Below are 13,219 nucleotides of genomic sequence, written 5' to 3' on the forward strand. Positions count from 1 at the left end.
GGCTCTGATACTTCTGTATCTCTTCCTCGACAGGAGCAGCTGAAAGATGCTGTATGTAGAGCAGTAGGGGTCCTTAATGATTTTGTGGACTCTCTTCAGACAACGATCCCGGTAGATCATGTCGATGGGGAGGAGGGAGTCTCCAGTAATCCTCTCTACCACGTTTATGGCTGAGAGGTACTGTGGATTGACCTCCAATCCATTTCTCTGCAGCAACTGTACCACTCTGTGACACAGCTGGCCAGAACACACTTGATTGAGCTCCTATAGAAGGTTCACATAATGGAGGCCAGTATGGGGGCACCAATACCTCTGAGTGGAAAGCACTCCAAAAGGTAGTGGACATAGCCCAGTACATAACAGGCAAAACTCTCCTCACTATCGAGAAAATCAACCGTCAGAAAGCAGCAGCAATCATCAGGGATCCTCATCACCCAAGACCTGCTCCATTCTCACTGCTGTCATTAGGAAAGAGTTATAGGTGCCACAAAACTTGTACCAAATTGCTACACCTCCAACAAACTCAATCAGGGACTTATTTAAGGACTCTTACTTTTGCATGTTATTTATTATCGAATATTTATTTTCTGCATTGCGCAGTTGGTTTACATTTATTTCTTTGTTTACATATCTCTCTTTTGTATATGCATTTTTTCTTGTGTAGTTTATTGCACTACTGTTAAGTCAAAATTCTGCCTAGTCCAGAGGAGAAAACAAATCTCAGAGTTCACTGTGATGTCAAGTATGTACTCTGACAATAAATCTGAACTTTCAATCGTCCCTTCTGTCAGTGCCATCCTTATAGCCATTCACACAGACTTGCTGGTAAAACTCAGTGAGATCCACCCAGAGTTAAACAAGGAAGACTATAGATGTTGAGGTTGTGTGCAATGCACAATTATGCTGAAGAAACTCAGCAGGTCATGCAGTATCCAGAGGAAGCATAACTAATATTTTGGACCTGGGAACCTTCGTCAAGTATATCATATGCATGACCTGCTGAGTTTGTCCAGCACATTTGTGCATTGTGCATGATTCACCCAAATAGTTTTTTTTTAAATCAAAGACTTAAATCTACACCTCAGATGATGGGACTTCTTGAAACAGTAGATTTGGCACAATCTCGCACTGATGATGTGCATTTTTTTTTTAAATTTGTGTTCATCCAGCAATCTATTTCCATGACAAGACACAGGTTGTTTCTCTGACTGGGCCAGTGGTATGCCACAGGGATCAGTGCTGGGCCTACTATTGCTTGCCATTCCCATATGAATGATCTTGATGAAAATGTGGTTGGCATGGTTCATAAGTTTGCAGATGACCTAAAATTGGTGGTATCATGGACAGTGTGGTCAAGAATAGTTTGGGATCTTGATCAATTCAGTGAAAGGGCTGAAGATTGGTAGATTGGTAGATTGTGGGCTGAAGATTGGAGCTTAATTTGCAATGGCACCCTGGGGAGTGTTGCAGAACAGAGAGATTTCCGGGCACCGGACAATAGTTCTCTGAGAGTGGTGACACAGGTATAGCAGGGTAGTTAAGAAGACATTGGCCATGCTTGTGTTCATCAGTCAGGGCATCAACTCCTCTCTCCATTCCCACAATGATCTGTCTGTTCTCAGCCTCCTCCATCTTTAAGCCAAACCACATAGTCCTCTTGGATACACTACAACCCAATGATTTGGATCATGAATTTTCCAAGTTCATGTAACCCACTTTCCCTCTTTTCCTTTCCCACTCCTACTAATCCACCCAAATGCCTCTCCCTTTCTTCACCATTTCTATTCCCTTCTCAAATGGCTCGAGCTGCCTTATCATTGCCCATCATCTGGTTCCACCATTTCCTACCCACTCCTGTCACATCTCTCCTCTCCTCCTCTCTAAATCCTGGCCATCATTCCTCCCCCTACCCCCCCACCAAGTTCCGTTGCGTGGTCTTGATCCGATCTGTTGAAGCTCCCTTTTGCCTCCACAGATGTTGTTTGACCAACAAATTCTTCCATCGGCTGGTTTTTAACTTACACTGCACATCCTAATTGCCCTTACAATATGGCCATTAAGAACCACCACAGTTTCTCCCTGTATTTCAGAAGTTTTCTGTTTCTTCACAATTGCAGCTCCCATTTCTCCTCCTTAAACTGAAATGCTTCACTTCCAAAATCATTGTCAAGGACAAAATGTTGGCACTAGGGTGAATGTTTGTGCAAACATTTGGCACCTGTAGCAGCACATCACTTCATATTACTGTTTCTATAAGAAAAGACTAGTTGATTAGTTATTTGCCCTGCAACAGCATCAGGGATGCAATGCTCTGTGCTTAGTACAGAACCCAAGGGTAAATTGTAATAACCTTGCAAGTACATTTGTCTGCTCTGAGACCATCTATTTCCATGATTTGATTAACTTATTTGTTTATTCTAGTCTATCCTCCCATAAACATTGTGATAGAGAGCTGGCACCAGTTCATTTGAATGCATGTTCTCAGATTCAGAAATATTTTTTACGTAATATTTTACTACATTTTTGTTTACAGACCTCAGAACAATAAAAATTGAAGCAGGACCCAATGGAGGTTGGGAAAACCCAACAACAAAAATCTCACATGAAGATGAGACGATCTTTTTAAAGTGAACATTTTAAGAACATATTAAACCATAAAAAACCAACAGCAACTCCATTTTGAAGTTGCATCCCTTTATCATAACAGATAAAGAATTTCAGGCTGCAATGGTGAGAAAGCACAGAAATCTACAGCACAGAAAGGCCCATCAGCGCATGGTGCAGTGCCAACCTCATAATCTACTTGAATAGCTGCCCAATAGCCTGAGTATGCCTGAGATTGCCTGATCTAGGAAGCTAAGCAGGCTCAGGCCTGGTCAGTATTTGGAAGGGAGACCACCTAAAAACACCAGATGCTGTAGGTTTCTGAGAGGTGCTGGACAAAGTGGCAATTCTCTGTCTGCCTTACAGTAGACAAAAGTTAAAGAATTTCATGTATGTTACATTCTAAATGTAGTATTATGTGACAATAATGGAGCCTTTACCTTTTCCTTTAGAATTTCCCCACTGCATAAGCCTCCATTTTTCTGAGTTCCACGTATCTTTCAAATTGCCTCTTAAAAGATCCTATTATACCTGCTGCCACCACTATTCCCAGCAGCACATTTCATGCACTAACCATTTTCTGCATGAAGAACTTATATCTTACACCCCCCCCCCCCCCCCCCCGGGTACTTACTCCCAAGCACCTAAAAACTATACCCCCTCATATTAGCCATTTCAGCCCTGGGGAAAAGCCATCCACATGATCAATGTCTCTCATCATCTTCTATACCACCATTAGGGTCCATCACTCCAAAGAGAAAAATTTACTTAACCTAACCACATAAAGTAAGCTCTCCAAATGAGGCAACATCCTTGTAAATAACTTCTGCACCCTCTCTATAGCATCCATATATTTCCTGTAAGGAGGTGACCAGAACCGAACACAATATTCCAAGTGAGGTCTAACCAAGGTCTTATATAGTTGTTACATTACTTCACAGCTCTTGAACTTGATTCCATAGTTAATGAAGACCAACTACACCATATACCTTCTTAACAACATGATCAACATATGCAGCAGTTTAAATGTCCTGTGGACATGGACCCAGGATCTTTCAGTTCTTCACACTGCTCACACTGCTCCCTTTAATATTGTATTCTCCCTTCAAATTTGACCTACTGAAATGAACCTCTTCACACTATTCTGGTTTAAATTCCTCTGCCACATCTTAGCCCAGCTCTGTATCCTCTGAATGTCCCTTTGCAATCTCTGGCAACCTATTCACACAAAACCATTCATTTGTACAATTAAGATCAACTTACTGGCTAAAACTTGAGACTGAAACTTGTGCCATTTTCTTTTACAATTAGCCACAAAAACAAATAAATTGTGTTTATGTAATGAATTGAAAATCCAGGACAATTCTGTATAATTGTGGCTTATACAAAGAGGATATTCAGAAACTCGATTCTCCTTTTCGCTCTCATGAGTGCAAACGGTGAATGCAAAGGGTGGAGACATTACTGTCTGTGGAAGAATGTATCACATGGCTTCATAACACAGAGGGGGTGTCATCACTTCATGACTACAACCACCATACAATAATTCCCACCTCATTGACATTTCACCGAAGAGGCATGCACATTTCACCTTGCCAAAAAAGTAACAAATACACGATTGAAAGTTATTACTCCTTCTCCAGACCTTTTATGCCATGCATTTCAGAATTTCCACCAACTGCACCCTGATTCCTTCACCAGTTATTTTAACTTTGTACCCCTAGATATCAATCCTGTTACCAGAAGAACTGCTTATTTATGTACACTGGAAAAGCCTGAATAATTTGAACTCCGTTATTAAATTTCTTCTGCTCAAAAGTGATCTATCTCCTCTGGTCACTTCAAAAGTATAAGTACTCCTGGCATTATAGAGTATGGGAAACAGGCCCTTTGGTCCAACGTCCATGTCAATCAAGTTGACTATCCAAGCTTTTTGCCTGCATTCAGCACATATCCTTCAAACCTTTGCTAACATGTATCTGTCTAAATGTCTTTTCAATGTTACCTTTGTCTCTATTTCTACCACTTCCTCCAGCAGTTTGTTCCATATACCCACCTGCATCTATGTGAAGAGGATACCCTTTGGCCTCTTTTAAATTTTTGCCCTCTCACCTTAATTCTATTCCCTTTTGTTTTTGATTTCCCTCTCCTGGGGAAAAAAACCAAGGATAGTTTATCTTAACTGTTCCCCTCATGATTTTATAAACTTCCAAGCTCATTAGTCCCAGTAACATTTTTTGTGAATTTTTCCTGCACCTCTCGAGCTTAATGATACCTTTCCTCTGGCTTGTAATTCAAACTAGCTAGAGCCTTTGCACATTTTTGGGGCTCCAATTAGCAAAACATTCTCTAAACTTGCAACAGTTTTGCCATCACCATTGTTGATCCTTGGTTTCAATACTCATGTGAAGCAACCATTAGGAACAGAAGATAAACATTCTGAAGAACAAATTTAAAGATCTGGAACTTTGTTGGGCACTGGTCAGTTGCAGAGATTGGGAAGTTTCAAATGTGTGTCTGAAACCAGACATCTAGGACAAACTGATCTATTGGTGATTTTCCTGTAATAACAGCAGGGGTGCAATGTGCCTTAATTAAGACCAAGAGCAGATTATAATTGAATAGTAATTGAATTGCAAAGGGTTAGTTTTATACTGAGACCATCTATTTCCACATCACCACATACTTGCTCCTTGAAGGATTCAATCAAAAATGCAATTTTTTTTCACAAATAGGGATAATGTGAATTTTTCATAAATGCTCAGAGCTCCCAAGACCTGCTCTTTGATTCAGATATCCATGATAACCTCTTGAATATTATAGTCAACTCTGCCCTATCATTTCTAAGAGAGTTTGAATTTCCCTTCCCTTCTTTTGCTTCACATCCCAGACACTACGCTATATCTAATCAGATTTGTCCACAGATTTGTACTCATTTTAAGGAAATTGGCTACCTGAATCACAAGATCTTTATCTTTCAAAGCCCCTGATGCAAGAGAAAGGGAATGTAAGAGATTAATTTAAATATTAACACCCACACTTAGTAAATATGGGCTCCATATTTTCCAAAATGTATGATACCTTTTTCTTAAATTATAAGTAATTTTTTCAAGTGAAATACAACTGCTAACTTCTGCATGCCAACGATCCAATCCCAAATCAATATTAGACTTCCAAGTTATTACGATACATTTTCTAGCTATCACTAAAGCAATTTGAACAAACTTCACTTGATAATATTCTATTTTAATTTAGGTTTAACCCCTCTAATATCTCCCAATAGAAACAGCATTGGATCTGGTGGCCAAAATCCCCCGATGTAAAGTCACATATTATATCTATACATGGCTGTCAGGAGGCCACTTGAAAGTACAGGAGGCGCATACGAGGCAAACTTTGTAACCCCCCTGGCACCTGAATGCAGCCGCTTTCAGGCGGCTGCTAAGGGGATGACAATCAGCTGGTGAGCGTCTGACAGCCCCCCTCCCCGCTGCCCCTGCCCCCCGGCATGAGATGTCAGGGCATGGGCAGCTGGCGTGGGCTGTCAGCACTGGGCGGCCAATGTGGGCTGTAGGGGTGGGGTGGCTGGCGCAGGATGTAGAGGTTGGGGCGGCCAGCGTGGGCTGTAGGGGTTGGCTGGCTGGTGCGGGATGTCCCCATACTGATTCCATATCCCTGCTCTCTCCCCACAATCCCATGTCAATCCCCACACTGATCTCACTGCCCTACTCTCTCCCCATAGCCCCATGTCAGTCCCCACACTGATCCCACTGCCCCATGTTCTCCCCACAGCCCTGTATCAGTCCCCACACTGTGGGGCAGCTGACGCGGGCTGTCATCGCTGGGTGGCCAGCGTGGGCTGTAGGGGTTAGGGTGGCCGGCACGGGCTGTAGAGGTTGGGGTGGCCAGCGTGGGCTGTAGGGGTTGGGGCGGTAGACGCGGGCTGTCCCCGTACTGATTCCGCATCCCTGTTCTCTCCCCACAACCCCATGTCAATCCCCACACTGATTCCACTGCCATACTCTCTCCCCATAGCCCCATGTCGGTCCCCACACTGATTCCATTGCCCCATGCTCTCCCCACAGCCCTGTATCAGTCCCCACACTGTGGGGCGGCCGATGCAGGCTGTCAGTGATGGGGCGGCAGATGCGGGCTGTCAGTGATGGGGCGGCAGGTGCGGGATGTTGGGGCAGCCTGCACAAGCAGAGCAGTGGGATCAGTGTGGAGACCAACACAGGGCTATGGGGAGAGAGAAGAGCAGAGGGATCAGTGTGGGGACCAACACAGGGCTGTGGGGACAGCTCGCACTGGCCGCCCCAGCTCTGACAGCCCACGCCAGCCGCCCCAGTGCTAACAGCCCGTAGACATCTAAAACATAAATCCGAATAAATATGATTCATCTTATGTAACTTTAATGGTATCAAATATAATTGATGCATAAAATTATGCTGAACCAACCTATATCTCACATTTATTGTACATTTCATACTTTCTCTACATATCTCAATCTATTTTTTCATCTATTTTCTTATTTAAATCAATTTCCCATCTATGTCTCAGTTTATAAACCCCTTCCTTCTGACCTTTCTTTTATAATAATTTATACATATTTGAAATAAATTTATTTGTATCTCCAGTACATAACATTGATTCTACCTTCGCTTCTACTGGATAATAATAAAACTTGACCAAAATTTTCACAAAAGAATCTCATAATTTGATAATAACAAAATGAAGTATTTTCCAGTACTTTAAACTTTTCCTTCATTCTACTAAAAGTAATAAATTTCCCAGTCTCAAAACAATCCTTAATTTTCCTAATACCATGATTTTGCCAAATTTTTTAAAATTGATTTCCTATAGAAAATGGATTAAGTCTATTTTGAAATAAAAGTGTTCTTCTTGACATTAAACCTAGATTGATATATTTGATAGATTGGAAGTTTTGATCAAATGGAACATTTTGTAAAAGACATTCATAGGTACAATGTCACTAGTTAAAATTGCAAATGAGCTGAGGTACCTGGTCTGATGGGAACAGTTGGCTGGGGAGCTGGTTCTCGTGTCGAAGGCAACATTGACAAGGATACCATCATCTGCTCCTGTATGTCAGGCAGAGAGCGGAATTCATCCACGCTGAGGCTCAAGGCGGGCTCACTTGCGATTTCTTTCACCTGTGCTGGGTCTGTGTTCCTGGTTCCCACAGCAAAAACTGTAATGCCAGCTCGCTTCAGTGCATCTGCAGATTGCTTTACATAGTCTCTGGACCTTCCAGCCAGCACGAGCACTAACACCTGAGGGACTCCTTTATCTTTCCTGCTCCCTGAGGATCTGGTGAAGTGGTTTGTCCGGACATAGTCCAGAGCTGCCCCTGTATTAAGTGGCAGCCCACCTCTCTGTCTGAGCCCCTCCATGTGAGACATAATTTCATCTTCTGTAGAATAGGTGTTCAGATAGAACTCAGTCTCTGCATAATTGCTGTACTGCACCAGACCCATCTGAACCCCATCACTTCCAATGTCAAGGTTCCCGATTATCCGTGTGAGGAACTCATGGACAAAGGCAAAATCTGTGTTCCTGACATAATCTGATGCATCAATAAGAAATACAATGTCCTTCTTGATTATTCTTTCTGCTGGAAGTAAAAAAAAAGCATCATGAGATTTAACTGCCTATGTTAGATAACCATATCAGTTGCAGAAAATTTGGCTAATAACTAATTTTATACACTCATAAAATATTTCACACAAAGGCTCGTTTTTCAGTGGAACAGGCCCTTCAGCCAAATTCACCTATGCTGATCAAGTTGGTATTCTGGGTTATTCCCCTTTACCTGCTTGGTCCTCATCCACTCATGTACTGATGCATAGGTTTCTAGCATCGCTCATTAAGGCTAAAACTTAAGCCTTAAGCCTTCAATAACTCCCCACCATTGCTATGAATCCACATTTTCCTCCATTAGTCTCCTGTTTTCCATAATGTCTCGACTCACTGCCAGCTCCATCCACCCTGGTCACATTGAAGTCCCAATCTCTTTGGTTTGTGAGCATCATCTGACATAATGAGAGAAGCTGGCTAATGAGTCATTAGGCACTTTCAGGTGGCCAATTGCACCGCTTGTAAAGCCGCATATTTTGGCAATATGCGGCAGTTGGAAGGCCGCGTGAATGTGCAGGAGGCACTTGCGAGGCGAACTTTGTAACCCTCCTCTGAGAGGGATAATCGCCGCAGCACAGTAGCCTCCCCAGCAGTCTGAATGCAGCCGCCTAAAAGTGGCTGCACTTGGGATGACAGTCAGCTGGCAAGCGCATGACAGCTCCTCTCCCAGCTGCCCCTTCCCCCGGCGTAGGACGTCAGGGCAGGGGAAACTGGCTGGGCTGTCAGTGTGGGAACTGCGGGGCTAGAGCGGCAGGTGGGGGAGAACGGGGGCTGGAGCGGCCGGCGGGGAGAAAGGGGTTGGCTGAAACAATGCCGGTATCCTACTTGAGCGCCGTACTCACCCGCTGGTCGCTCCAGCCTCCTTCTTTCCCACCGGCCACTCCAGCCCCGTGAGTGGGGAGAGAGTGGCGCAGCGGGATCAGTGTGGGTACATCCCCGCTCTGACAGCCCATGCCGTCTGCCCCACATTGTGGGGACTGAATTCATGAGTGGGGAGAGAGTGGGGTAGCGGGATCAGTGTGGGGACGTCCCGCACGGGATGTCCCCGTGCTGGCTGTTCCAGCTGACAGCCAGCCATCCTGAATTGATAGCCCAAGGGACAGGAGCCAGAATGCGCTCAGATGCGCATTCTGGCGCAGGTGTCCTTTCAGGTGGCCAGCGCTGCGCTTTCAACGCTGCCACCTGAACTGCAATTTAAAGGGCCACTTCTGCTTCTTCAGGCACATTCTTAACAGAGAATACACGTGAAAAAGCCTATTAACAGGTCTGTTGTTCTCTTGTCTGGAATGAATAAAGGTGCAGACTATCTGCTAAATGTGCAACAAGTTAAGAAATCAGTGGGGCAGAGGGACTTGGAGTCCTTGTGGTACCCCGTAAAGGTTAACTTGCATTTTAAGTGAGTGGTAAGGAAGGCAAATTCAATACTAACATTCCATTGAAGTGTTGAGGCTTTATAAAGCACTAGTCAGACTGCACGGAGTATAGTGAGCAATAGTTCAAGAATGGATGTATTGGCATTGGAGAGGGTCCACAGAAGGTTTTATAAAATGATCTCTGGAATGAAAGGGTTATCATATGAAGAGTGTTTAATGGCTCTGGGTCTGTTCTCACTGGAGTTTAGAGAAATGAAGGGGAAATCTCAATGAAACATTGAATAAAGTGGGGATGGAGAGGATGATTCCTGTGGAGGGGGAATTTGGGACCAGAGGGCACAGATTCAGAAAGCAAAAACGTTCCTTTGGACAGACATTTAATTCCCAAGGGTTGTGAATCTGTGGAATTTGTTGCAATGGATGGCAGTAGAGCCAAGTCATTAGGTATATTTAAGATAGAGTTAGATAAGTTCAAGTATGAAGGGAGTTAGGTTACGGTGAGATGGAAGGACAATGGGGTTCAAAAGGATAGTATATTAGCCATGATGGAATTGCATGGCAGACTTGATGGGCCAAAAGGCCTATTCCCACTCCTATGTCTTTTCATCTTACTCAGGCTACACCATAAGCTATGCAGATGCTCAGTGGAGATGAATGGAAACCAATCAACACTTGATGATTTGGGCCTGAGCCTGAATATGGAATTGGAATGGGGAGGGGAAGGGCAGGAGCACAAATTGGCAGGTGACAGGTAAATGCAGCTGGAGGTGGGGGGAAAGAAGAGAAAGGAGCTGAGAGGTGATGGGGTTGGGAGCAGAGCAGAGGCCTGAGAGAGATGCCTGTGATAGAAGGGAAGGGAATGGGGTATGGAAACTGGTCAGAAAAAGCAAGAAATCCAGGGGTGCAGTGTTAATGAAAATGGAGAAGTCGATATTGATGCCATCTGGTTGGATACTGCCAAGACGAACTACCAGGTCTTGTCCTCAATATTACATGCGCCCTCAACCCCTCCACCCGCTACCTTCTTATTCAAGTGACTGCCTGATTTTCAGCCCGCTCCCTCAGGCCTGCCCCTCCCACATCCTGATTTAGGTTTCTGCCTTTTCTTCTGCACACCTGAAGAAAGGCTTAAGTCTGAAAAGGCGACTGCCTATTGCTTTCCAAGAATGCTATGCAACCTGCTGGGTTCTTCCAGCAGTTTTTGATGACCGGTTTCTTAGGATCTGCAGACTTCTTGCTTACCTACACACAAAAGAACGTGGGATTTGGAATGAACAGAGCAGCAGGACAAGGCTGGCAGACCAGACTGGGCACATGATCCACTCCCAGTGAGAAAATAAGGAAAATAACAGCTGAGCTAACTTTATAGACGGATAATACAGAACGAAAAGTCAAGTTACCTCAAGTTGCCGAGTTTATTATTGAGTCCAGAAGGCAGCAAGGTGCCAGACAGAAGATGTTGTTCCTCAAGCTATCTTTGGTCCTCACAGGAGGCCACAGACTAATAGATCAGAGTGGGAGTGGCATGATGGCAGGCCATGGGAAGCTCAGGGTACCCCTGGGGTCTGCCCATGCCCTGCAGCGATCCCTCAATGTGCATTCAGTTGGTCTAGTGGAGGGGAATTCAGATTGTGAGCACAAAAGTTCTCTGGATTAGAAGACATGCAAGTGATTCATTGCATCATTAGTAAAGATGGTTTGGGTCTGTGGATGGTGTGGAGGAAGAGATCAAGTGAAATAGGTACTTTGAACCCATCATCTTTGCCACCTTGAATGTCTATCTTAGGACTAAACTTCCAAAAATGTACAGGGTTGGTTGGTTAATTGGTCACATGGGTGTGTTCAGCCTGTGCAGACTCCTGGGCTAGAAGAGCCAATTAATGAGCTGAATTAATTTCAGACTTAAAATTAAATCTATGCTAAACCCATTTTCCTGTGTTTGGCCCATATCCCTCTCTGCTCTCTCCTTCTATTCTATTTCCTTTCCAAATGTTTTATCCTTCATTAACTTTTTTGGATCACTGCCACTTCCCTTCCAAAGGGATTTCCATCTGTTGCTCTTGTTGCTCACCCTCTTTCCCTTCTTGCTGAGGTGTTGACTAAACCCTATTCCTCAGCCACATTCTTTTTCCTCAGCAGATAATCTTCAACTCCTGCTTTTCCCATTTGGATTCTGCCTGAGGTTCTAGACATAAACATATACAGACAGCATGGTAACAGGCCACTTCGGCCCACAAGTCTGTGCCACCCAATTTACACCCAATTAACCTACAACCCTGGAATGCTTCAAACAGTGGGAAGAAACCGGAGCCCCAGGCGAAAACCCATGCAGACATTAGGAGAACGTACAAATAGACAGCTCGGGATTCAAACCCCAGTCCAGACTGGTAATGCTGTAAAGACATTGCGCTATGCCAACCATTCTGCCTTCACATTTCAGACACAGCCAAGGTCATGGGTCGGTTCAACCTATCCAATGTCTCTCGACACCCTGTTCACTTCACAGCCTTGGATACAAACTCAGAGCTATGTATTGGCATGTGTACACTTTTAATCTCTATCTCAAGGTGGCCATAGATCGCGGTTCCACTTCATTCCCAGTACATCTGATTTTATGGATGACTTTTCTTCTTGGAGTCAAAGATAGTAAACTCCAGTACCTTTAACATTGCAAATAACTCCTCTGGATTGTACCCCTCTTCACGTTCTTCATGCCATATCTCTTCCCCCAAGCCCCAAACCCAGCCACTTTCTCCATCCCTCCTGACTTTCCTTCCTCTCATATTGAATGACCAGTCCTCGGCAGGTGCCTCAACTTCAACCTCCATGAAGCTCTTCTTCCATCACTTTCACACCTATTCCATTGGCCAGGACCCTTCAGCACAAAAGGTGGACGATTTCTGTCTGCTCAATCCTCCTGGATACTTCCCTTTGCCAAAATTCCCTCTCAAGATCTACACATTACTAACAGCTGATGTGACATTGATGCCTTCCCTTTTCCACTCACCTTTCATGTTCTGATCTGTATCTTTCTCAATTTTCATAATCCATTCACGAAGACCAACCCTGATATTGTCATCAAGCCCACTGACAAGGGTGCTGCCACTGTAGTCTGGCTAACTGGCCTCCACTTCCCAAATGCCTGACATCAGAACTCAGACATCATCTCTTGACTCCCTTTAGATCATGATCATTGAGCATCACGTCATGCTCATCCAGACAGTCATTGTCTCATTTCTTCAGTGAACCTTCCCTTCAAGATGTCCAGGGCTACATCTCCCCAACCCAGCACAGACTGCTTCTGTCTCCTACCCAAAATTCTCTGCTATGCAAACTCATTGTTCCAATTAGTCCTCGGCCCATCTCTGTTGACTCCATCCTTTCTTCCCTGGCTCAGTCCCTTCCCACTTATATCCCTGACAACTCCAATATCCTTCACTGCTTTGACCCTTCTCTGGTCCCAAGAAGTTTATGGATGTAAAATCATCCCACATCAGGATGCTCAGAGGGGCATCTGCTTCCTTCTTGAGCAGAGACCAAGCAAGTTCCCATCCATCAACACACTAATTCACCAGGACCACACG

The 13,219-nt window shown here is 44.3% G+C and overlaps 1 protein-coding gene across 1 annotated transcript in view; it reads right to left on the bottom strand.

Annotated features, from left to right (window-relative positions):
* LOC138761741 (collagen alpha-1(XII) chain-like) overlaps nucleotides 1–13,219 on the bottom strand; it is a 142,735-nt gene that overhangs the window by 51,449 nt on the left and 78,067 nt on the right. Inside the window, exon 13 of the mRNA XM_069934406.1 lies at nucleotides 7,628–8,239. Coding sequence (XP_069790507.1) covers nucleotides 7,628–8,239 — 612 coding nt within the window. The remainder of the gene's footprint in view (nucleotides 1–7,627; nucleotides 8,240–13,219) is intronic.

This window comes from Narcine bancroftii, chromosome 4 (assembly GCF_036971445.1).
Source record: "Narcine bancroftii isolate sNarBan1 chromosome 4, sNarBan1.hap1, whole genome shotgun sequence".
NCBI lineage: Eukaryota > Metazoa > Chordata > Chondrichthyes > Torpediniformes > Narcinidae > Narcine > Narcine bancroftii.